Source organism: Panthera leo, chromosome E2, assembly GCF_018350215.1.
Source record: "Panthera leo isolate Ple1 chromosome E2, P.leo_Ple1_pat1.1, whole genome shotgun sequence".
Taxonomy (NCBI): domain Eukaryota; kingdom Metazoa; phylum Chordata; class Mammalia; order Carnivora; family Felidae; genus Panthera; species Panthera leo.
In genome coordinates, this window is record NC_056693.1 from 48,406,755 (window position 1) to 48,429,648 (window position 22,894).

The following is a 22,894-nucleotide window of genomic DNA, read 5'->3' on the forward strand; positions in this document are numbered from 1 at the left end:
TGTCGATGTTACCCAGACCCACATTTTGACTGTTGGGAAAGGGCTACTTACCTTCAATGTGCCGACGCACTGTCCAGACAGCATTGGGGTTACCGGGTAACTCAGAGACAGCCATTTCTGACACCTGACAGGGGAGGATACAAACCACAGATCCAATGAGCATAGAAATTAGCTCCTTGCTTACAACTACACTTGATAACAGGATTCTGATACAGCAGTGCTCATACTGCATGCTGGATTAAAAGAATGGAACTGGAGCACCTGACAGGCTCAGTTGGTAGAGCATGTGACTCCTGATCTCGGGGTTTTAAGTTTGAGTTCCATGTTGAGTGTAGAGATTACTTACTAATGAAAAAAAAAAATCTTTAAAAGAATGGAAATATCAGGGGCGCCTGGGTGGCTCAGTCGGTTGAGCACCTGACTTCGGCTCAGGTCATGATCTCACGGTTGGTGAGTTCAAGGCCCGCGTTGGGCTCTGTGCTGAAAGCTCAGAGCCTGGAGCCTACTTTGGATTCTTTGTCTGCCTCTCTCTCTGCCCCTGCCCCCCTCATGTTCTCTCAAAAATAAATAAACATTAACCAAAAAAAAAAAGAAAGAATGGAAATATTCTGTCAAAAAAAAAGAGTTAAGAGCCAAAAAGGCTTGGAAATATTGGAGATCCCCATAACAAACTTTAGCAAAATGGGATGGAATGTTCAGGAGGATAGTTGCTGCAGCAAAAACCATACATTTCCTTTGGGTATGCCATGCCTGCATCCTCCTCAAAAAGAGAGCACGTGGAATGAAACAGCCATCTAAGCCCATTTCTCTTCCTAACCCCCTTAAGGCCAAATCACATCTCTCTTCAAGGACCAATTCAAATGGCACATCCTGTAGGAAAAATCTTCCCTTATCCTCTTGCCTGGCAGTCCACACTCCCTCCTATAAGCTCTCATAGAAATCCCAATCACCACCTCACAGGGGATCCTATGTGATTTCCTAAATCCTAAAAAGTAATTTCAGGAATTATTCTGTCCTTCCTATTAGATTTTTTACGTGCCATAAGAATAGACTCAAGGTGCACTTGGGTGGCTCAGTTGATTGAGCGTCTGACTTCAGCTCAGGTCATGATCTCACAGTCCGTGGGTTCGAGCCCCGCACCAGGCTCTGTGCTGACAGCTCAGAGCTTGGAGCCTGCTTCAGATTCTGTGTCTCCCTCTCTCTCTGCCCCTCCCCTGCTCACACTTTGTCTCTGTCTCAAAAATCAATAAAAACATTTTTTTAAAAAATGTAAAGATTAGACTCAAGAAGCCTCTGAATATCCTGTAAGTTCTCAAACATGAGAGGAAATGAAATACCTGAGATGAAATGATCTAGAGGAGAAAACTAGGTATATGTTATTATACCTGAACTTTCTGCACTATATCTAATTTTTCTGTAAATATAAAACCATTCCAAAATAAAAATGTTATTTTTAAAACCACCGAGAAACAATTAGACAGCTTAATATATTATACTGTGTAACCACATTTTATAAAAAGAACTCACATATATCCATTAAAGGCATTACCTTTTTTTTTACTTTACTGATAAAATAATAGGAATACCTCATCATGGAACAGGAGAACTGTGGAAAACTTCATCACCAATAAAACTTAAGTGTTAGGTGTGTGATACTCTATACTAAGTGTAATAGTGACAATGACCCTGCTCAAACGAGACCACAATAAAGCTAAACAACAAAGTTCAACAAATAGGTATACAAGGGGGGCACCTGGGTGGCTCAGTTGGTTAATAGCTTCGGCTCAAGTCATGGTCTCATGGTTTATGAATTCGAGTCCCATGTCAGGCTCTGTGATGACAGCGGAGAGCCTGAAGCCTGCTTCAGATTCTGTGTCTCCCTCTCTCTGCCCCTCCCCCGCTTATACTCGGTCTTTCAAAAATAAACATTAAAAAATTTTTAAAAAATAGATATACAGGAACAAAGCAATGTTCAACAATTTCAAAATATTTTTCTGTATAATCAAGATCTTTTATAGAATTGGAAAAAAATTGGGAGGGGGCAGGGTTGCCTGAGTGGCTCAGTCGGTTGAGGATCCGACTTTAGCTCAGGTTGTGATCTCGCGGTCCATGAGTTCAGGACCCACATCAGGCTCTGTGCTGGCAGCTCAGAGCCTGGAGCCTGCTTCAGATCCTGTGTCTCCCTCTCTCTCTGCCCCTCCACCAGTCGTGCTCTTTCTCAAAAACTAAATGAAAAAAATTTTTAAAAATTTAAAAAATTGGGAGGGGGCAGAAGACTCAAAAACAATGATTCTTAATTGGGTCCTTTATCTCTTCTACTGTAGACAACACTTTCTGATAATGCACATACGCACTTTTGGTGGAGAATGCTAGCTTCCACCAAATGCTAAATGGGATCCAACAAGCAATAACTAAAAACTATTAGTCTAAATTAGATTTGAGTCATTAAAAATTTGGTGGCCTGATATTTTTGGCACAGCCAAAAAAATCTTCAAATTTCTGAAAGAGAAATATATTCTTTTTAAAGTTTATTTATTTTGAGAGAGCGAGAGCACGTGCACACAAGTGGAGGGAGAGGCAGAAAGGGAGGAGAAAAAATCCCAAGCAGGCTCTGCGCTGTCGGCACAGCCCAATCCCACAAACCACGAGACCATGACCTGAGCCAAAACCAAGAGTCAGACACTTAATCCACCCAGGCACCCCCTGAAACACATTAACAGTGGTAATAGGTAACATACTTGTTACTGTACGCCAGAGCTTGAGCTAAGTGCTTCTTTATATGCATTACCTCACTTAACTCACACAACAATCTTTAAAGCAGGTACTTAACTTCATTTTACAGAAGAGGAAACAAAAGTTTAGTAATAGCTATTAAGTGATAGAGCCAGAATTCAAAACCAAGGTCATCTTAGCTGCATTCCAATAAAAATTTACAAAATCAGGCAGTGGGCCATTGAGAGCTTATAGCATGCCAACCCTCAACTATGAAGCAAACTGTCATAGGAAGCTTTGTTTTGCTCCTAACAAAACCAAGTTCAAGGAACTTGCTAAAAAGCATGAACCCTAGAATCGCAGGAAGATGTAGCATTTGAAAAGATAATTTTGGGGGCACCTGGGTGGCTCAGTTGGTTAAGCATCCGACTTCAGCTCAGGTCATGATCTCACAGTTTGTGGGTTTAAGCTCACGCCAGACTCTGTGCTGTCAGCCCAGAGCCTGGAACCTACTTCTGTGTCTCCCTCTCTCTCTGCTCCTCCCCCACATATGTGCATGCAGGCTCTCTCTTAAAAATACACAAACATTAAAAAAAAATTAAAAAGAAAGTTCTGAGTGTCTATATCACCTAAAAGATGCAACAATAAAGGATTTATTACATAAATTCTGATCCAACCACTATAGTGGAATATTATAGAAACACTAAAAATAATACAACCTAAGAACACATAATAAACTTGGTAAAATACAAAAACATATACATTGAGGTAAAAAGATATAATTATCTAAAAACAATGAACACAGACCAAGACTAGAAAAAAAATGGAATAAAATGTTCCATGCAGATATCCTCTGTTATGACTTGTGAGCCTGGAACCAGTAAAGATTATTTTCCCCCTTTGATCCTCACTTGCCAATTTTTTAAAATGTGCCTATTGTGCTAACATGTCAAAGAACAGGAAATTTAAACTCTAACTTTTATGGAAATAGGAAAGAAAACATTTTTCCTTTCACAGAAACATTAAATATACCATTGATCTCATTAGAATAAAGTTATAAGCTGCTTTTCCAATGCTTTTCTCCAAACCCTGCAGATGATCTAAAAGTACCCATCTTACCTCAAGTCCGTGCCGTAGGACTCTCAGAGATGATCGGGGTCCCCTACCGCAGGCCACATACAGCTGTGGTGTGTCTTCATTGGCCAGATCAGCTATCTGCACAGTGAAAAAGACAAAAAATGTCTACTTTTACCAAGTTTTCACACCGAATTTGATTATTCTCAGGGGACAAAATACTTTTTAATTTACTAAACTTACATATTGGCTATAAGCCCTGGGGGAATCAAGGGGAAAAGCCCCCATATTCCAAAAAACAAACCAGTTTGCAGCAGCAACTTTAAGAAAAAAAGGCTTGTACCAATTCTTAAATTAGCAGAGCATTCCTTACTTAGTGAAATGAGTGTTATATAACCTCCAAATGAAATTTACCATTTCCTTTCAGCTAAAAATATAAACTATAATATTATCAGGATCTGTGACTGTCACCAACAAAAATCATACTTATTCATAATGTTAAAATTTATATTCCTCCAATTATCCCACTCATCACTACTTCAAAATTACATCTACTGGGGCGCCTGGGTGGCTCAGTCGGTTAAGCGTCTGACTTCGGCTCAGGTCGCGATCTCGCGGTATGTGAGTTCTAGCCCTGCGTCGGGCTCTGTGCTGACTGCTCGGAGCCTTTAGCCTGTTTCAGATTCTGTGTCTCCCTCTCTCTCTGACCCTCCCCCGTTCATGCTCTGTCTCTCTCTGTCTCAAAAATAAATAAAAAAACATTAAAAAAAAATTACATCTACTAAATCTGTTAGACTATATATTATCAAAGTTACTCTATCTACAGATGCTCCTATGATGTAGCTGACCAACTACGGGGTAACTGCATCTGACTGCTCAGCCACCAGATGGGGAAGCCATGTGTTGGTATTCCAGATATCCAGCTGCTTTCCAGTACATTTGTTGGTCAATACACAAAGAGGTCAATCATGTGTACTGTAGTTTTGTCAAACTGGCCAGTTCAAATGAAAATTCTTGTCTAGAAGGCAGTACAGCTTTACTGTAACATGGACAAAGATATGTTGAGCGCATACAGCCTTCACACTGATCTCTCGCTGAAATAAATTAACTTACCTATTTCAAATGCACCATCTTGTTATTTAAAGCCTTGACAAGGAAGCACATATATTACTTCTTCACAACTTAATATTTTGCCCTATTGGCTATCTTATGTTTATTACTATATGCATTTAAAAACAGTACTCAGAGAAGAGATCCATTTGCCTCGCCAGACTAGTAAGGATATACATGGCACAAAATACCCACAGCTCTGCTGTAGATACCTGAACTTTCTATAAATTTTATCTTATCTACAAACTACGCTACTATTTCCTCAAATTCGAATGAAATGGGAAAAAAATCACTCATAATATAATTAGGATTTCATTTATTATCTATTGCCTCAGGGCTAATCCTTTCTCAAAAAGAAAGAACAAAAGCAGTTAATTTCAGAATAGTTAATTTTACCAGGAATAGTGACTGAACAGACTTGTTTCTCCAGCATACAACGAGCAAACCTCTATTAGAAGTGTGATCAACCTGACAAGGTAGGGTGGTGCCTAATGTTCACTCAAACCCCAGCAATCCAGGACACAAATGCATAACAAAATTCCTGCTACAACAGCGCACCATCAGCAAGGGACAGAGTCCCCATCCTAGGCCACCTTGGGTTCCTCCTTTGAGGATGTATTTTAAGAAGTTCTGTTACTGACTGATCCCAATGTCTCTAGAGATTTTTAAGAAGAAATTAAGTGTTAAAATAAGAGACAGGGGTGCCTAGGTGGCTCAGTCAGTTTAGTGTTCAACTCTTGGTTCCGGCTCAGGTCATGATCTTGTGGTTCATGGGACTGAGCCCCGCCATCAGGCTCTGTACTGGCAGTGTAGAGCTTGCTTACGATTCTCTCTCTTTCCCTCTCTCTGCCCCTCCCCTGCTCAGGCTCTCTCTCAAAATAAGTAAATAAACTTACAAAAAAAAAAAATAAATAAGATAGAGTTATTCATAAACTATTAAGTGACAAAAAGTCAATCTCAGAACACTGAAGTATATAAGCCTATTAGGATTAAAAAAACATAACCCAAACAAATACATGCACATGCACTGATACAGGGAAAATGCCTGGAAGCAATCCTAAGAAGTTGTTACCAGCAGCATCCTCAGTGGATAAAAAGTTGAAAATAAGATTAGGGGTAGGAAGGGATACAGGAGTACTGATGCATAGGGGCACTTGTACCCCAGTGTTTATAGCAGCACTCTCAACAATAGCCAAATTATGGAAAGAGCCTAAATGTCCATCAACTGATGAATGGAAAAAGAAATTGTGGTTTATATACACAATGGAATACTACATGGCAATGAGAAAGAATGAAATATGGCCTTTTGTAGCAACGTGGATGGAACTGGAGAGTGTGATGCTAAGTGAAATAAGCCATACAGAGAAAGACAGATACCATATGTTTTCACTCTTATGTGGACCCTGAGAAACTTAACCGAAACCCATGGGGGAGAGGAAGGAAAAAAAAAAAAAGAGGTTAGAGTGGGAGAGAGCCAAAGCATAAGAGACTGTTAAAAACAGAGAACAAACTGAGGGTTAATGGGGGGTGGGAGGGAGGGGAGGGCGGGTGATGGGTATTAAGGAGGGCACCTTTTGGGATGAGCACTGGGTGTTGTATGGAAACCAATTTGACAATAAATTTCATATATTGGAAAAAATAAATAAATAAATAAATAAATAAATAAATAAATAAATAAAATTATTTACTCGGGGGGGGGGGAAGATTAGGGGTAGGAATTTTACCATTCACCTTTTGTATAGCTTGAATTTTTATATTGAACATGAGTTATATATTTAAAATTAAAAGCCTAAGGATTTATGTAATGGATTTTAGTTCCCCAATATCCACCTTTAAATGCTTCAACCTTACACTCTTGTGATTTCTCAGACATGTTGCCGTGCCTCACTCTTAGACCAGGTCTTAATTTAACTGGAGTTAAAACTTTAAACTCATTTAGGGGTGCCTGCGGTGGCTCAGTCGGTTAAGCATCTAACTCTTGGTTTCTGTTCAGGTCATGATTCTGGTTCATAGTTCTGAGTTCCAGCCATGCGTCAAGCTCCACACTGATGGTGCAGAGCTTACTTAGGATTGTCTCCCTCTCTGCCCCTTCCCCACTTGTGCTCTCTCTCAAAATAAATAAAAAACTTAAAAAAAAAAAACCTTGGGGCGCCTGGGTGGCTAAGTTGGTTAAGCGTCTGACTTCGGCTCAGGTCATGATCTCACGGTCCATGAGTTGGAGCCCCACGCCAGGTTCTGTGCTGACAGCACAGAGCCTGGAGCCTGTTTCAGATTCTGTGTCTCCCTCTCTCTCTCTGACCCTCCCCCATTCATGCTCTGTCTCTCTCTTTCAAAAATAAATAAATCTAAAAATAAAATTAAAAAAAAAAAAAACAAAAACCTTAAACTCATTCATATTCAGAAACATCTGGCTGGCACTGCTCATTGTGGAAGAGACTGGAAAGACCCACACCTGGCAAAACAAAATGGGAGAGAGGCTGTCCAACTCATCGACCAGCACAAGGTTTTTAAGTGGTCTTGGCTGGAAGAAGAACGTGTCTCCTTCTTCCAGAGGCATGGCAGATGAAAACTCAGGCTCTTCATCATCATCTCCAAGATGTGCAATTTGGTATAAGTAACTAGGGAGAAGAAAAGAAGACTTTAGTTAAACACTTTCTAAAGATAGTGTTTGCCATAAATATAATCCTCACAAAGCACTTTACAATTACCTATCAAAATTCTAACATGCATATCGAGTCACCATCTGTTTGAGTGGGGTCTTCTTTCTTAGAAGAGAATGGGATAGGGGCACCTAGGTGACTCAGGTTGTGATCTCGCTGTTCTTGAGTCTAAGCCCCACGTCAGAGTCTATGCTGACAGCTCAGAGCCTGGAGCCTGCTTCAGAGACTCTGTCTCCCTCTCTCTCTGCCCCTCCCCAGCTCGCGTTCCATCTCTCTCTCGAAAATAATCATTAAAAAAAAAAAAATTAAAGGGTGTCTGGGTGGCTCAGTCAGTTAAGCATCTGACTCTTGGTTTCATCTCAGGTCATGATTTCACAGTTCACAAGTTCAAGCCCCGTATTAGGCTCATGCTGACAGCATGGAACCTGCTTGGGATTCTCTCTCTCTTTCTCTCTGCCCTTCCCCTGCTCACTCTTTCTCTTTCTCAAAATAAATAAATAAATAAAATTTTTAAAAACTAAAAAAAAAAAAAAAGACTAGAACGGTATAAAGAAATAAAGACTGCTGAATTCAGGAAGTGCCTCGCTGGCTCAGATGGTAGAGCATGCAACTCTTAATCTTAAAGCTGAGTTCAAGCCCCATGTTGGGTGTAAAACTTACTTAAAAAAAATATACCATCATATGCTGAGTGTGCACTTAGCTTTTGGGAAGAAACTCAATTTAAAAAAGAAACCAAATTATTGGTCATGTTTAATATACCAGGACCTTCAATACAGAGCACTTTAAACAATATCAAGGGAGGGGCGCCTGGGTGGCTCAGTCGATTAAGCGTCCAACTTCAGCTCAGGACCTTGCTGTTTGTGAGTTCGAGCCCCACGTCAGGATCTGTGCTGACAGCTCAAGAGCCTGGAGCCCGCTTCGAATTCTGTGTCTCCCTCTCTCTATCTGCCCCTCCCCTGCTCATGCTGTCTCTCTCTCTCTCTCAAAAATAAACAAATGTCAAAAAAAAAAAAAAAGTATCAAGTGTAGCTTTTTAGAAGATAAAATGACTAAATGAGCATCTGAAATATATAAGGAACTCAAGAAATGTTCAAATAAACCTCAGCATTTAAACACTTTTGGTAAACACATCAGATTCTATACTAAATTTTAAAAAAACCAAACAGGGTTATTATCCTTGAACAATCTACAAAAGCACTGAGAATATGAGATAAACATATAAAAGTTAGTATAAATTCCTTCCTCAAGCAAGATGTGTATACACAGATAATGAAAGCCACTTGTCAAAGATACCTTCAGTGCCTAGTAATTACCAGGTAACCAGAAGGATGGGCTCACTACCTCCAACACAGGAAAAGGCTGCTTTGGCCAAATCTTGGCAAAGCAGCTTCTGTAACTATGGTGTTGTGCTTTAGAGCAGGAACTCTGGAATCAGATCATCTGGGACTTAGGTATGTGATCAATTTCTTTCACAAATTCACAAATTTGACAAATTCTGTGACCCAGTTCCCCAAAGTATAAATGGGATAATGGCATGGTCTCACTGGAAAAGTTATGTACTTTATTAACATTTACAAAGTGCTTATTTAGAACACAGTAAATACTGTTTGATAAATAGGTTGCATTATGATTAATACCCATAGCACATGTTTCTGATACCCCAAATCAGCATTTTTTGAGTGTTGCAGACTTCAGCTCCAGCAGCAATGGATAATTTCTCACAAGCTCAAATGCATCTCACTCTAACAAGCATCTACTTGTACACTGCCATCTTTCCACTCTCTGCCCCAAGAGGTGACTGAATTTCAGACCCGAAGAGAAAAATGGTGTTGCTGTTAACCTTCAGGTGAGCAATTCTCAGATGCATTCTGCTTGTCTGATGGGAGCAGGTCTTGATGGGAGCAAGTTCCTACTGCCCACAACAGGAATCTCAATAACACACTCTTATGTAGGCTTTTCCTCTTTCCCTCTCTCTCTCCACTGATCCCTTAACTCCTGTTTCCTGCAATTGCTCTCCAATAATCTACCTGCACCCATGTCTTTGTCTAAGGCTCTGCTTGCAGGAGAACTCAAACCAAGACATTAAGAAAAACAATTTAGAACAGTGCCTGATATATACAGACAAGTGCTGGATAAATTTTAACTACCATTCTTCAGAATAAAAGGAATCACTGTATTATTCCTAAATCTTTTTTTTTTTTAATGTTTGTTTTTGAGAGAGACAGAGAGAGAGCGAGCGAGCGGGGGAGGAACAGAGAGGGATACACAGAATCCAAAGCAGGTTCCAGGCTCTGAGCTTTTGGCACAGAGGCGGACATGGTGGGTAGGGGGGGGCAAACTCATGAGCCATGAGATCGTGACCTGAGCAAAAGTTGGGCTTAACCAACTGGGCCATCCAGGAGCCTCCCTAAATCCAATTAACAGACAATCAGGATGTATAACCTTAGCAAACACACTATCTGCATAAGGTAATGGGGCAAGAAAATACCTTCTGCATCCAACTATTATTTCCATCCACAATCTTATCAAGACAAATTACTATCTAAGTTTTTAATGTTTGCCAATCTGCTAGGTGAGGAAAAGACTTCAAATATGATTGGCGTTCCTTTAATTACAAATGAGTTTGAAATCTTCCTACATATTATACTTCTAGACCACACGTATTTTTTTTTACTGTAAAGGCATGTTCAAATCCTGTGCCCATTTTCTACTGATCGAACTACTAGTCTTCTTCTCAGGGATTTTCAAGAGCTTATGAACTGTCTGTCATGCAGTAAGAAAAAATAAATAAATAAAAAGGTCTGTCATATACACTGTTGGTGGGAATGTAAACTGATGTCACCTTTGTGAGGACAATTTAGCATTACCAAAATTTCATCCCACACTTATGAATTTAAACTATGGTTGCATTCAGCTAACACACGAAGATACAAGTACAATGTTCACTACAGCACTATTTATGATAGCAAAAGAACAAACCTAAATACCAATACGGGGCATGGCCTTAAAATACGCAGCCACTAAAAATGTTTTCCATGTACCAATTGCAATGTATGGGCCTTGCTCAATCCTCGTGTATACGATTCAACTTTTAAAATATTGAGGCATGGGGGGCACCTGGGGTCGCTCACTTGGTTAAGTGTCTGACTCTTGATTCAGGCTCAGGTCATAATCTCACAGCTCGTGATTTCAAGCCCTGCTTCGGACTGTTCTAACAGTGCTGAGCCAGCTTGGGATTCTCTCTCTCTGTCTCTCCCCCCCCCCACGCCCGGCACTCATGCTCCTTCTCTCTCAAAATAAATAAATAAACATTAAAAAAATACTAAAAAATATTGAGACAATGAAGAAATTTAAATACTGACTAGCTATTTGATTATATCAAGGAATTACTATTATTCTGGAAAAGTGGGATTTAAGTGGATGAAAATACACCAAACAGGCTAAATATGAAAAGTGAGACAAGAGGTATAAACAAGGAAAATGAGTTAATCAACAGCTGGAATAAAGTCCGTGAGTATAAGTAAGAAGCATGTCTAAGAAAGGAAGAACAGTCAGAGACAAGGCTGAAATGGCACAGAATCCTAGAATCCTAGATACACTTTCATTTTAATTACAAGCAAATAGCATCAGGTAAGTGGTTTGCACTGATGCTGTGAGCAGATACTGGCAAAACCATGGTTATCTTATCTTGTGTAAGTAATTTGGAGACTTAGATACTGACTGGCTTTAAATTCAAGGCTAGAGCTCAGACTTTATCCACTTGGCAATAAAAAGTCATCAAACATTATAACACAGGAATAAGAGAAAGGATTTCATCAGGGTTATGTCTTAGCTGCTTAATAAGATGACTGTAAAGGCTGAAGTTTTACAGGAAAGACAATAAAATGTAGTAAGTAAACTAGTGAACTAGTTTAGACTATAAACCACAAAAATTGAGATTTTACACTCAAGTTGCTACAACTGGTCCATTAGTCATTAACAGAAAACCGAGGCTGGGAAGGTCACTGATGTGGCTGAGCAGCTGTGGGTAATGATGAGCTTCAACTTTAGATTTGTACAAGTGAAGTACTGGTGGGACATGTTAAGTTAGTTCCATAAATATTCAGTGAAATCTCCAGCAAAAAGCTCAGAAAAGACCACTTCTGAAGCTATTTTTGCAGCTACCAACAGGTACTGCTTAAAGGAAGCAACTGAAGTCGGGAAAATAACCAAACAAATAAAAATAAATAAAAATTAAAATTAAAAAAGAACATAAAGGGGGAAAAGGAAGGCAAAACTTTTGAAGAAAGTTTTGTAGAAAGCTCTGTGCCCTTGAAGCCACATTTCCCTCCTCCCAACTTTTTATAGTAACCAGGATAAACTAGGGTAATAAAAAGATTACTCACTGATTTCCAAATTCTGATGCTACAAAAAGGAAGCCTGTTTTAAGCACACACATGGCAGCAGCAACAGGCACAGTATCAAAATACTTGAGCCGAATCTCAGTAACCTGGAATGGAAAAAAAAGAGATTCTACTGTGTAGGCAAGTGAAGCTAGGCCACAGAAGGTAGCCCAGTATTGTAAGACAGCATAAGCAGAGTAGCAAGTAAAATATCATACTTAGTATCTAAACCAGGGGTTAGCAAACTAAGGCCCAGGACCAGCCATGCCTATTTACACACTTCCTATGAATGCTTCTGTGCCACAATGGCAGGGTTGAGTTGTTGAGACAGAGACTACGTGGCCCATATAAGCTGATGATGTTTACTACTGGGCCTCCACAACAAAATATGCCAATTCCTGAGCTAAACATATATAAAAAACTGCACAGCTGTTCACAGAACTCTGCCATAGGATAAAAACAGTAACAGTTCATGTGTATTACCAATTTTCAGGAGACAGGGAGAGCTTTCTCATTACTCACTAGAAGTGGCATTACTTGATCTCATATTATTTATATGAGATTACGAGACCAGGTATCTATTAACTAGAGGAGAAAACCTACATTCATATACCCAATCCAAATTTAAAAAGCTTTGATACCTTACACAACCACTTTTTAAGTCATTCTGTTTCCATTTTATTAACTTGTAAAGTATTATTTGTCCTATCTCAAAGTAGTATTAAAGAACAAATGGTTCATAAAAACACTGTGTAAACCTTAAATGTACACAGAAATATCAGTTTTTCAGGGGCACCTGCCTGGCTCAGTCAGTTAAGTATCTGACTCTTCATTTTGACTCAGGTGGTAATGTCAGTTTGTGGGTTCAAGCCCTTCATCAGGCTCTGCGCTGGCAGAGGCTGCTTAGGATTCTCTCTCTCCCTCTCTACCCCTTCCCCTCTATAAAAATAAATAAACCTAAAAAAATTTTTCTTTAAATATCACTTTTTGAAATAAGGTTATTTAAATATATTAAAATTAGTGTAGCAAGGGGCACCTAGATGGTTCAATTGGTTAAGCGTCCAACTTCGGCTCAGGTCATGATCTCACGGTTCAGGGGTTCGAGTCCTGTGTTGGGCTCTGTGCTGACAGCTCAGGGCCTGGAGCCTGTTTGAGATTCTGTGTCTCCCTCCCTCTCTCTCGCTCTCTCTCTCTCTGCCCTCCCCCACTCACACTGTCACACACATGCTCTTATGCTGTCTCAAAAATTAAACATTAAAAGGGGTGCTTGGGTGGTGGCTCAGTCAGTTAAGCCTCCAACTTCAGCTCAGGTCATGATCTCGCGGTTTGTGGGTTCCAGCCCCACACTGGGCTCTGTGCTAACAGCTCAGAGCCTGGAGCTTGCTTCAGATTCCATGTCTATTTGTCTCTCTGCCCCTCCCCCACTTGTGTGCTCTGTCTCTCAAAAATAAATGTTAAAAAAATAAAAATAAAAAATAAACATTAAAAAAATTTTTTTTAAATAAACTAAACCCAGCAAAAGGATTTTTTCATTTTTTCCTTCTCTCTCCATGATCTGCTTACCATATCTTCATCTGTCTCCAAAGTGATCTTGAAGATATCTCCCTGCTCAGTTTGGGCCAAAAAGAAGAACATCGATTTGGTCTTATGGGTGGCAGAGCAGACAAAAATCATTCCTCTTTCAGGGTCATCCAGGTCATTCTAGCAAAGTCAAACACAGAACAACTTAGAAATGAGTACTTCTTATATAGGGAATTTAGCACCTTACCATAATACAGGCCACTCAACGTCTACAGGTACCTGGAACCTCTCTACACAAGCTTTGACCCAGAACAGCCTGCCAGCCAAAAAGTAAAGCACAAGAGCTAAAAATTCTTATCTACTATAAATATATGACAAAGCCTCTGTACAAAAAAGCAGCCACAATTTCACTCTACATCCTGAATAAATGAGCAACATCAAGAACTTTCTCCAGAGAAAAATGTCAGAAAAAAGACATGAAATTTAAAGAGTCATCATTTTAGGCTATGAAGAAATCTCCTACATGTCCACTCAGCACTATTCTATACCAACTTCCTAAGGCAGCTCCTGGACTATGATTTTAGATTTTTTTTTTCATGTTTCCAACATTTTCTATTTCCCTCACTGAGTCAGCTGTTCAAGGGCAAAACATGTTTTATACTTCTTTGCAGTCCCAAAGCCAAGTACAGTGCCTAGCAGTTAAGTGCTCAACAAATGACTGATCAACCAAATCAAATTACTCACCACCCCTTACCAATAATTTATTTTGATAGATTTCTTCTCAGATTTTCTAAGATTTATGGACTCCTACTCAGGTATCATATATCAGATCAACTAAGACCTAAAAGGCTTAATCCCAGGTCCTATAAGTTAATGTCAAAAAGTGATACGCTAATTTGGATATAAATTTAAAAAATAATGTTAATTTTAAAAATATATCAAAAAGATATAAAACCAGGGGTGAAAGAAGAGCTTGAGAAAGCAGAGATCAAACAAAATTAGCTGAAGCTGGATACACAGAGGTTCATTACACTTTACTTGTGCATATACTTAATAATTAATAATTTCCACAGTAAACTACTGAGATTAAAATCAGTAAAACACCATTTTCAGGATGCCTGGGTGGCCCAGTTGGTTAAGTGTCCAACTCCTTTTTCTTTTTTTAGAGAAAGCAAAAGAGTGAGCAGGGGAGAGGTCACGAGGGAGAGAGTGAATGAGAGAAAAGAGAGAATCCCAAGCAGGCTCCACAATCCACTCCACTTGGGGCGCCTGGGTGGCTCAGTCAGTTGAGCATCAGACTCTTGATTTCAAGTCAGGTCATGATCCCAGGGTCTTGGGAGCCCTGCATCAGGCTCCGTGCTGAGCATGAAGCCTGCTTGGGATTCTCTCTCTCTGCCCCTCCCCTGCTCACTCTCTCTCTCAAAATAAACATTTTAATAAATAAATAAAATTAACAAAACACCATTTTCAACCACCAATGTAGTAACTGACCTGAGAGGAAAAGCATTGTGTGAAAAGATGCTGGAGAAAAGAATATTTACAGTCTCAAAATTCACCAGCAGATTCCACACCAACTACAAAAAGGAAAAGGTACCTTCACAATTAAGAAGCCCAGATGGACACTACCTTAAAGTGATCAATTTAACATCACCAAGGAGTCAAACTAACATTATATGCCCCTAATGTGATATAGTGGGAAATGTGTCACTGCCTATGTAATAATTCTATCAAAAATATTAACAAGGATCTAACCATACAGAAAAAGATGAGACAAACTTCAAGAAAATTAGCCTAGACTCTTAAAAAAATGTCAGTATAATAAAAGATTAAAAGCAAACAAAGGTGAGGCAAAATAACCTAAAAGACAGTAAAGGTAGATATAAGGGAACTTTTGTGGACAATGAGAGAAATAGGCATATGAACTCTACATAAGATAACTGTATTACACAAAACAGTAAATTTCTTGAGCATGACCTTGGTAGTGTGGTTATGTAGGAAAATTTGTTTTTAGGAACTACATCTTAGGAGATTCTTAAAGTGTCACGATGACTGCAACTTATTAAATTGTTAGTTTTAAAAAGTATGTAATAGCTGTATCATACGAAAGAAAAGCTAAATATAGTATAATTTTAAATTGGGGAATCTTTTTCCTCTACATAAAAAGCAGAGATTCACTGTTCTATTCTTTGAAATTTCCTATGTTGGAACGCAAGGAAAAAAGACAAGCAATGGAAAACTATCTCCAATAAATATGTCTGGCGTCTTCAAACCAGAAATTTGCAAGAATTTCAAACTGATAACATCCAGATTGTTCTGAAATAGAAACTGTTTTATGTTTTTAATTTTTTTTAATGTTTATTTATTTTTTAAGAGAGACAGAGAGCAAGAGATGGGGAGAGAGAGAAGGGGACAGAGGATCCAAAGCAGGCTCTGCACTGACAGCATAGAGCCTGATGTGGGGCCTGAATTCACAAACTGTGAAATCATGACCCGAGCCAAAGGCAGACGTTCAACCAACTGACCCACCCAGGCACCCCTAGAAACTGTGTTTTTAATTCCTTTTCTCAAAGAATTTGTTTTGCTTTTACTAAAATACTTTACCAGCTTTATTAAAAATAAGATTTACAGGGGCACCTGGGTGCCTCAGTCAGTTGAGCGTCCAACTTCGGCTCAAGTTATGATTTCACAGTTTGTGGATTCCAGCCCCGTATCGGGCCCTGTGCTGACAGCTGAGAGCCTGAAGTCTGCTTCAGATTCTGGGTCTCCCTCCCTCTCTGCCCTACCCTGCTAGCGCTGTCCCTCTCCATCTCTCTCAAAAACAGACACTGGGGGGGAAAAAAAGGATTTACAGAGAAACTAAAACTTGATGAACACATAAACTAGAAGATTATACTATAATTATAAAAAATAAATTCATTTCACAAACACAAATATCTTATCCTATGGCAAAAATTTTTACCCGTCTCCTGGGAATTGGACAGCGGATATCTGGTTGGTCACCAAAGTTCTTATAGGTGATATAGTTTTCAGAGCAGATCAGCACTCCACTGGGACCATCTGACCCTCCGGGAACTATCAGAAGAAAACAGAACTTAGGAATGATTTAACACAACCACAAATTATAATTTCGTTTTCAATTCCTTCTCTCCTTCAGCACATCTTGGATGATGGTACAAGTAGCTGAGACTGAGAAACATTCAATGGTTTGTTTTCCCTGATACTAGCCTAAGACAAGGATGGAGCACAGTTTCGACAATCTCAGCCTGTCCAGGTATCAGATAATGCATCTAAAATTTTTTGCTTGGAGCCCAAAACTCAGTTCTCATCTTCAGACCTATAATCCAACTGTATACTCTTACATGGATATTCCACAACAGTTTAAAAATGCATCGTATTCATAAACAAACTCGCATTCCTTCTCAAATCTGTTCCACCTCCTGGGTTCTCCATCTCAAGAGAATACCACTATTGACCAATAGAACCAGAAACCTGGGCATCACCCTTCCATTTTCTCCCAACCACAGCTCTATTGATTCTACCTCCTTAGCAGTGTTCATGCTGCCGATCTCTCGGGTTAGTGAAACAGCTTCCTAATGTAGCTTACGGTCTTATCCTCCATTTGATTAGCCAAAACATCAGCAAGTTATCTTTCCAAAATGCTCACCTTTAACAGGTTATTATTCCCCAGCTTTAAATCCTTCAGTAGCACAAAAATAAATAAAATAAGGGGCACCTGATTGGCTCAGTCATTTGAACTTCCAACTTTGGCTCAGGTCATGATCTCACAGTTCGTGAGTTTGAACCCCTCATCGGGCTTGCTGCTGTCAGCCTGTCAGCACAGAGCCTGCTTTGGATCCTCTGTCCCTCCCCCCACTCATTCTCTTCCTTAAAAAAATAAAACATTAAAAAATAAGCAAATAAACAAAAATAAAATAAAATCCTTAGTAGGTACCTCCCCACCACTAACTATCTACCTCTAATCACAATGAGCTTCCAGTTTTTTGAATGAACCATGTTCTTTGTTGCACGTGGGCCTTTGGGCATCTTGTCCACATCAGAAACTCCTTCCTCATACCTAGCTAACTCCTAACTAATCCTCAGGTCTCAGCACAGAGGGCACTTCTCTAGGAAGATTCCTCTAACACACTCCTTTTCTTTCCTTGGTTTAGAGACCTCTCTCTCCTCAACCCTGTCTCGGCATTTGGCAAATACTCAGGCAATTTTTTTGTTAGTTACACATATTCACTAAACTCGATTTTGAATAAAGGAGACAACACATCTAATTTTTCACCACTGCAGTCCCAGGTCCCAGTAGACAGACTATGCACATATTGATCGTAGAGACTCAATAAAACATTGTTGAACAAATCAAACCCTTGTCAAAAAAACATGGTAATGTTACAGCACGTAATGAGATGCATAATCTATTTTCCAAGGTTCTTCTGTTTAACATATAGTCTCTAAGATTTAATGCTCAAAGACAAGTGCTATGTTGTATTATTCTCCAAAATCCTCCCCCAACAACAGACATATATCACATTAGACATCAATACAAGTGCAAATGACTCAAAACATAAAGGAGTGGGATGACGATCTTTCCCAAGCCTACTGAAACTTAGCTGACCACAAAAATAGTCGTTTCCTTTAGTCTTTTAATATAATGAATTAAAGGTACACTGATGTTTTTTTTTTTTTTTTCCAAGATTTTATTTTTAAGTAATGTCTACACCCAACATGGGACTGGAACTTACAACTCTTGAGATCAAGAGTTCAATGCTCCACTGACAGAGCCAGCCAGGCACCCCTGATACTGATTTTCTAACAGAGTATCTCTGAACTCCTACAAAAATCTTACTTAGCTATGATGCATTTAAAACACATACTTCAATTTACTACAATCTTAGGTTTTGGCATTTATAACTAGCATATAGTTTTTTTTGTTATTGTCCTTCCCAAGTTTTGGTATTTGTTATATTTAGGCTCATAGAGTGATACAAATGTTTCTTTTTTTCCTAATCTCTGGAGAAATTTAAGGTCCCTGAAAATTCTGGACCTTAAATCTTTTGGGGAAGATCTCTGACAACTGCTCCAATTTCTTTAATGGATGGTCTATTCAAGTGTCTTAATTTCTTCTTGGGTCAATTTGGTAACTGTTTTCAAAAATATTCCTGTTTCACCTAAGTTTTCAAATTCATGGACATACATACAATTTTAACTTGTTGGATTCGTCCATTTGTCTTTTCAAAGAATTAGGTTTTAATTTTCTTAATGAGAGCGAAAGACTACCTACAGCAAAAATATCAGCACACCTAACAGTAGTCGATATTCCAGGCTGAGGGCTGTCTCATCCTTTCTTCCTTACCCCCATTAGAAGAGTCAACCACTCTGAACTTTTAACCTCGCCAAAACAGAGACAAGGCACTTAGACTTACTACAAATTACAGTTTCCAAACCCTTACATTAAGTAAATTCCCCTAAGTTTGTACATAAAATGTGCTAAGCAAAAAGGTACAGAGAAGCTCGGAGACAAAAATACCTGTAATAAGAAAGTTGCCATGTTCCTCCAAAGGTTCACTGTATTTTCGGACCACATGATTTAAACCAAGGTCTAACTCATAGAAAGTAAGCGTCTGCTGGGTATTAGCTGCTGCTTCCCCTGTGGGATCATTGTCTGCTTCCTATAGAGAAGTACATGAGCACAAACATGGCATCAGGATTCCTCCATCTACAAATGGGGAAGCAGAGGTCCACAACAGTTTACCAACGTTCACACTACTAGGTTAATGGCAGAGCTTACACAGGAACCTGGGTCTCCTGTGTAAGGGTTCTCCCTACTGCCTTCCATTCAAAGCAAAGAATGGTACGCCCCACCTTTCACTACCTCCCTGCAAAAAACATCCCACATACAGTTTCACTTCCTTTTTTAGACAACTCTTTCCAATAAATACCATTTTTACAGGGATACTGTTCAAATCAGAGTAAGGTATTATTACATAGTTAGGTGAGCTATGAAACATTTCAGAGAATCTTAGTAAGACATTTGGAAAACAGAAAATATGTTAGCAGAATTATAAAACATGCACAATGAAGAAACCAATCAGGAAAGCAGTGAGGTGAGTGAAGAAACCCAAAGCAGGGTGGAAGGAGGGAGGAAAGGAGGGAGAGAAGGAGAGGAAGGATTCAAAGTCCCCATTACCTCGTAATCCATTTCCAGACAAGCAAACATTGGATTTTCAAATCCTACATCTACTCCAACCACATGATATACTAAAGTGTTCGCTTTGTGGGCTTCCAAGGGAGATGAAATGGTAAGCCGGGCTGCAGCGTCTCTGTTCAAGATATATACCAATTTCTGTTTTTCAATGGCACCTGTAGATAAAGGAGACAAAACAAATAAAATTTCCAGAAAATGAAGAGGGGCTTACACAACAGCCAGACTCACATCACAATTATTCCTTTAAAATCATTAGTAGCCAGCACTAACTCTAACATAACTATATAAATTATATAACATAACTCTAACATAAGTATATTTAGCATAAGATTTTGCTACCACAATGAACAACAGCATTTTATACCCCCTCCTTACTAATACAGACCTTAATATCCACTAACTCTTCAAAACTTTTTAGCATGCCTGAGATTTAATGATACTGGGAAACTAAAAGTTCATAAAAATTGCTGGCTTTATTCTCTGAGTTAGATCTAAAGTGTTGTAATTTGTCAGGGGGGGTTGCCCTCTGGAGGCCTGATCAGATACACATAATTTTCTTCAAGATATTTATCAGAGAAGAGACATGAATGTGAATCATCACTTCAGGCTGATGAAAGCAACCATATTCACTGCCTAATAATGTAAAATCATTTAGTTTCATCATAGGTTTTTGGCTACACACAAAGAAATGGAAAACACACCTAATCCAGCCAGACAGGAAATAGAAAAGGTATGTTAAGACTTCTCCCATTCTTTTAAAAGGAAAAGCAACTTTAAACCATGGTATTAACTGAAATACGATCCAAACTTTACCCAGGTAAGGAATTTATTGGCATACTGCCAAGAGCACAGCATTGTTATCCTAAACTGAGCATCTGTAAGAATCAGAGATGCACTCAAAAGAGCAAGTCACTCACTAATCATAACAGCTCGCCCCTTGGGATCCACAGCTAAGAACTGGCCAGGAACAATGCGGCGGCATCCACTCTTGCCAAAGGTTTCTTGGTGAATTTTCTCAAACATATTCTTAGATGGCTGGTATTCCAGGATAACAATCCGACCTGAGTCACTGCCAACCACAATGTAGTCTTTGGTGCCACCCGTCAGCCTAAAGGCCATGAGTGACCGGATAACACCAAATACTTCCACAGTTAGTAGAGTGTGTACTTTGCCAGTGTTGGGGTCGGGACGAAGCAGCTCCAGTATCTTCCCACGGGAAACAACTATTTCCTGTTGTTTGGTTCCTAGATCACCAAAACAATAAAGATCACAATCAGAACTAGTCCAAAAAGTACCTGGATGGATCAAAATGCCACTCAAGACAAATAAAAAATTGAGTAAGTTGGGGTCTTGGTATTTTAAGTTTTCTTATTCCATTTCATTTCTAGAATTGGTATGATTTAACAAAAGCAGTTTCAAAGAAAAAAAATTTTTTTTTCCAAAGAGAGCTCATACAAGTTGAGGACAGGGGCAGAGGGAGAATCCTGAGCAGGCTCCATGCTTGTCACATAGCCCAATGCGGGCCTTAATCACACGACCCTGGGGTCATGACCCAAGCCAAAATCAAGAGTCAGACACTCAACCAACTGGTCCATCCAGACCTCAAAGAACTTTTAAAACTGCCATCTAATATATACCATTTATTTCTAAACTCACCCCTAGAAAGCTCCCTTGCTTTCATAACCATAATCAACATCTCCAAACACCAATTTGCAACCATCTCGCCCTGCCTACTACATAATTCTATTGGGACGTATTGTCATCAACTTTTAACTGAATGTTTAAAATAACTAAATTCCTGGGGCGTCTGGATAGCTTAGCGGGTTAAGCATCCGACTCTTGATTTCAGCTCAGGTCGTTATCTCACTGTCCTTGTGTCAGGTTCTGATAGCACAGAGGCTGCTTGAGATTTTCTCTCTCCCTCTCTCTGCCCGTCCTCACCCTGCAACTCAAGCACACTCTCTTAAAATAAATAAATAAACGAAACATAAAATAAATAAATTCCTTCTTCCCAAACCTCCTCTCTGGTCCCAACTAACCTGTTATCAATATTACTGTAATTTTCTCTGCCACCCAGGCTAGAAACTCATCTCCTTCTCTTTAGATCTGTCCCTGCTGCCCTTGTACAGGTCTTCACTATCTAATGCCTAAATGCCTTCCTTTCCATCCCGTTTGCTCCATTCTCATTTGCTCAAGGACACCACTTATCAGGCCACCTTACTTTCAAAAGGTCCCTTGGGGATAGGATAAGATCAAGTACTTCAAACTGTTTTAGAGATTATCAACATTATATAAATGATGTTGTCTAAGGATTTAAAAAAAGTTTTTCTATAATATATTTCAGGAAAAAATTTTGAATTTAATAAAGGAATTTGAGGGGTACCTGGATGGCTCAGTCAGTTAAGCGTCCAACTTCGGCTCAGGTCATGAGCTCATGTTTTCTGAGTTCAAGCCCCGTGTCAGGCTCTCCACTCTCAGTGCAGAGCCTACTTTGGATCCTCTGTCTCCCACTCTCTCTGTCCCTCCCCCAAAACTCCCCCCCCATCAAAAATAAACATTTGAAAAATAAATAAATAAGGAATTTAAAACATGAAACCAGTTAATATTGAAAATGTTAAATTCATAAAGATAATAACTGGAAATCTTACCAGAGAAGTTGCCATGAATGGCAAAGCTGATGCCAGTGGCTCGCTGCAAGGTCAAGTTGTATAGAAACATGGTGGCAGCAACACTGAGACAGTCACAACTCCACAATCAGGCCTATTATACCAAGTAAAACAAGCTAAGAGAACATAAAAATAGAAAAATATCAGCTTGAAAACTTGTTTTAACAAACATTTCTGCAGAATGCAAACTGGTGCAGCCACTCTGGCAAACAGTATGGAGGTTCCTCAAAAAACTAAAAATAGAACTACCCTATGACCCAGCAATTGCACTACTAGTCATTTACCCAAGGGATATAGGTAAGCTGTTTCTAAGGGGCACACACACCCCAGTGTCTATAGCCACACTATCAACAATAGCCAAAGTATGGAAAGAGCCCAAATGTCCACCGATCGGTGAATGGATAAAGATCTGGTGCGTATATATATATATACACACACATACATACACACACACACACACACACACACACACACACAATGGAGTATTACTCGGCAATCAAAAAGAATGAGATCCTGCCATTTGCAACTACATGGGTGGAACTGGAGGGTACTATG

General features: G+C 39.3%; 1 protein-coding gene and 2 non-coding genes across 6 annotated transcripts in view; all 3 read right to left on the bottom strand.

Moving 5' to 3' along the window:
* SF3B3 (splicing factor 3b subunit 3) overlaps positions 1–22,894 on the bottom strand; it is a 47,470-nt gene that overhangs the window by 20,909 nt on the left and 3,667 nt on the right. For 3 of the 4 annotated variants that reach the window (XM_042918638.1, XM_042918636.1, XM_042918637.1), the window contains exons 2-11: positions 22,322–22,455; positions 20,591–20,917; positions 19,656–19,828; positions 18,996–19,137; positions 16,419–16,531; positions 13,502–13,639; positions 11,942–12,045; positions 7,349–7,514; positions 3,832–3,927; positions 52–124 (exon numbers count right to left, since the gene is read on the bottom strand). In XM_042918638.1, coding sequence (XP_042774572.1) covers positions 52–124; positions 3,832–3,927; positions 7,349–7,514; positions 11,942–12,045; positions 13,502–13,639; positions 16,419–16,531; positions 18,996–19,137; positions 19,656–19,828; positions 20,591–20,917; positions 22,322–22,391 — 1,402 coding nt within the window. In that variant the 5' untranslated portion in view covers positions 22,392–22,455. The remainder of the gene's footprint in view (positions 1–51; positions 125–3,831; positions 3,928–7,348; positions 7,515–11,941; positions 12,046–13,501; positions 13,640–16,418; positions 16,532–18,995; positions 19,138–19,655; positions 19,829–20,590; positions 20,918–22,321; positions 22,456–22,894) is intronic. The other variant, XM_042918639.1, reaches the window with a different exon arrangement.
* Positions 13,875–13,966, bottom strand: LOC122209239. The gene has a single exon (XR_006197519.1). It is a non-coding gene; the product is annotated as a small nucleolar RNA SNORD111 (small nucleolar RNA).
* LOC122209238 lies at positions 20,204–20,283 on the bottom strand. Its single transcript, XR_006197518.1, has one exon. It is a non-coding gene; the product is annotated as a small nucleolar RNA SNORD111 (small nucleolar RNA).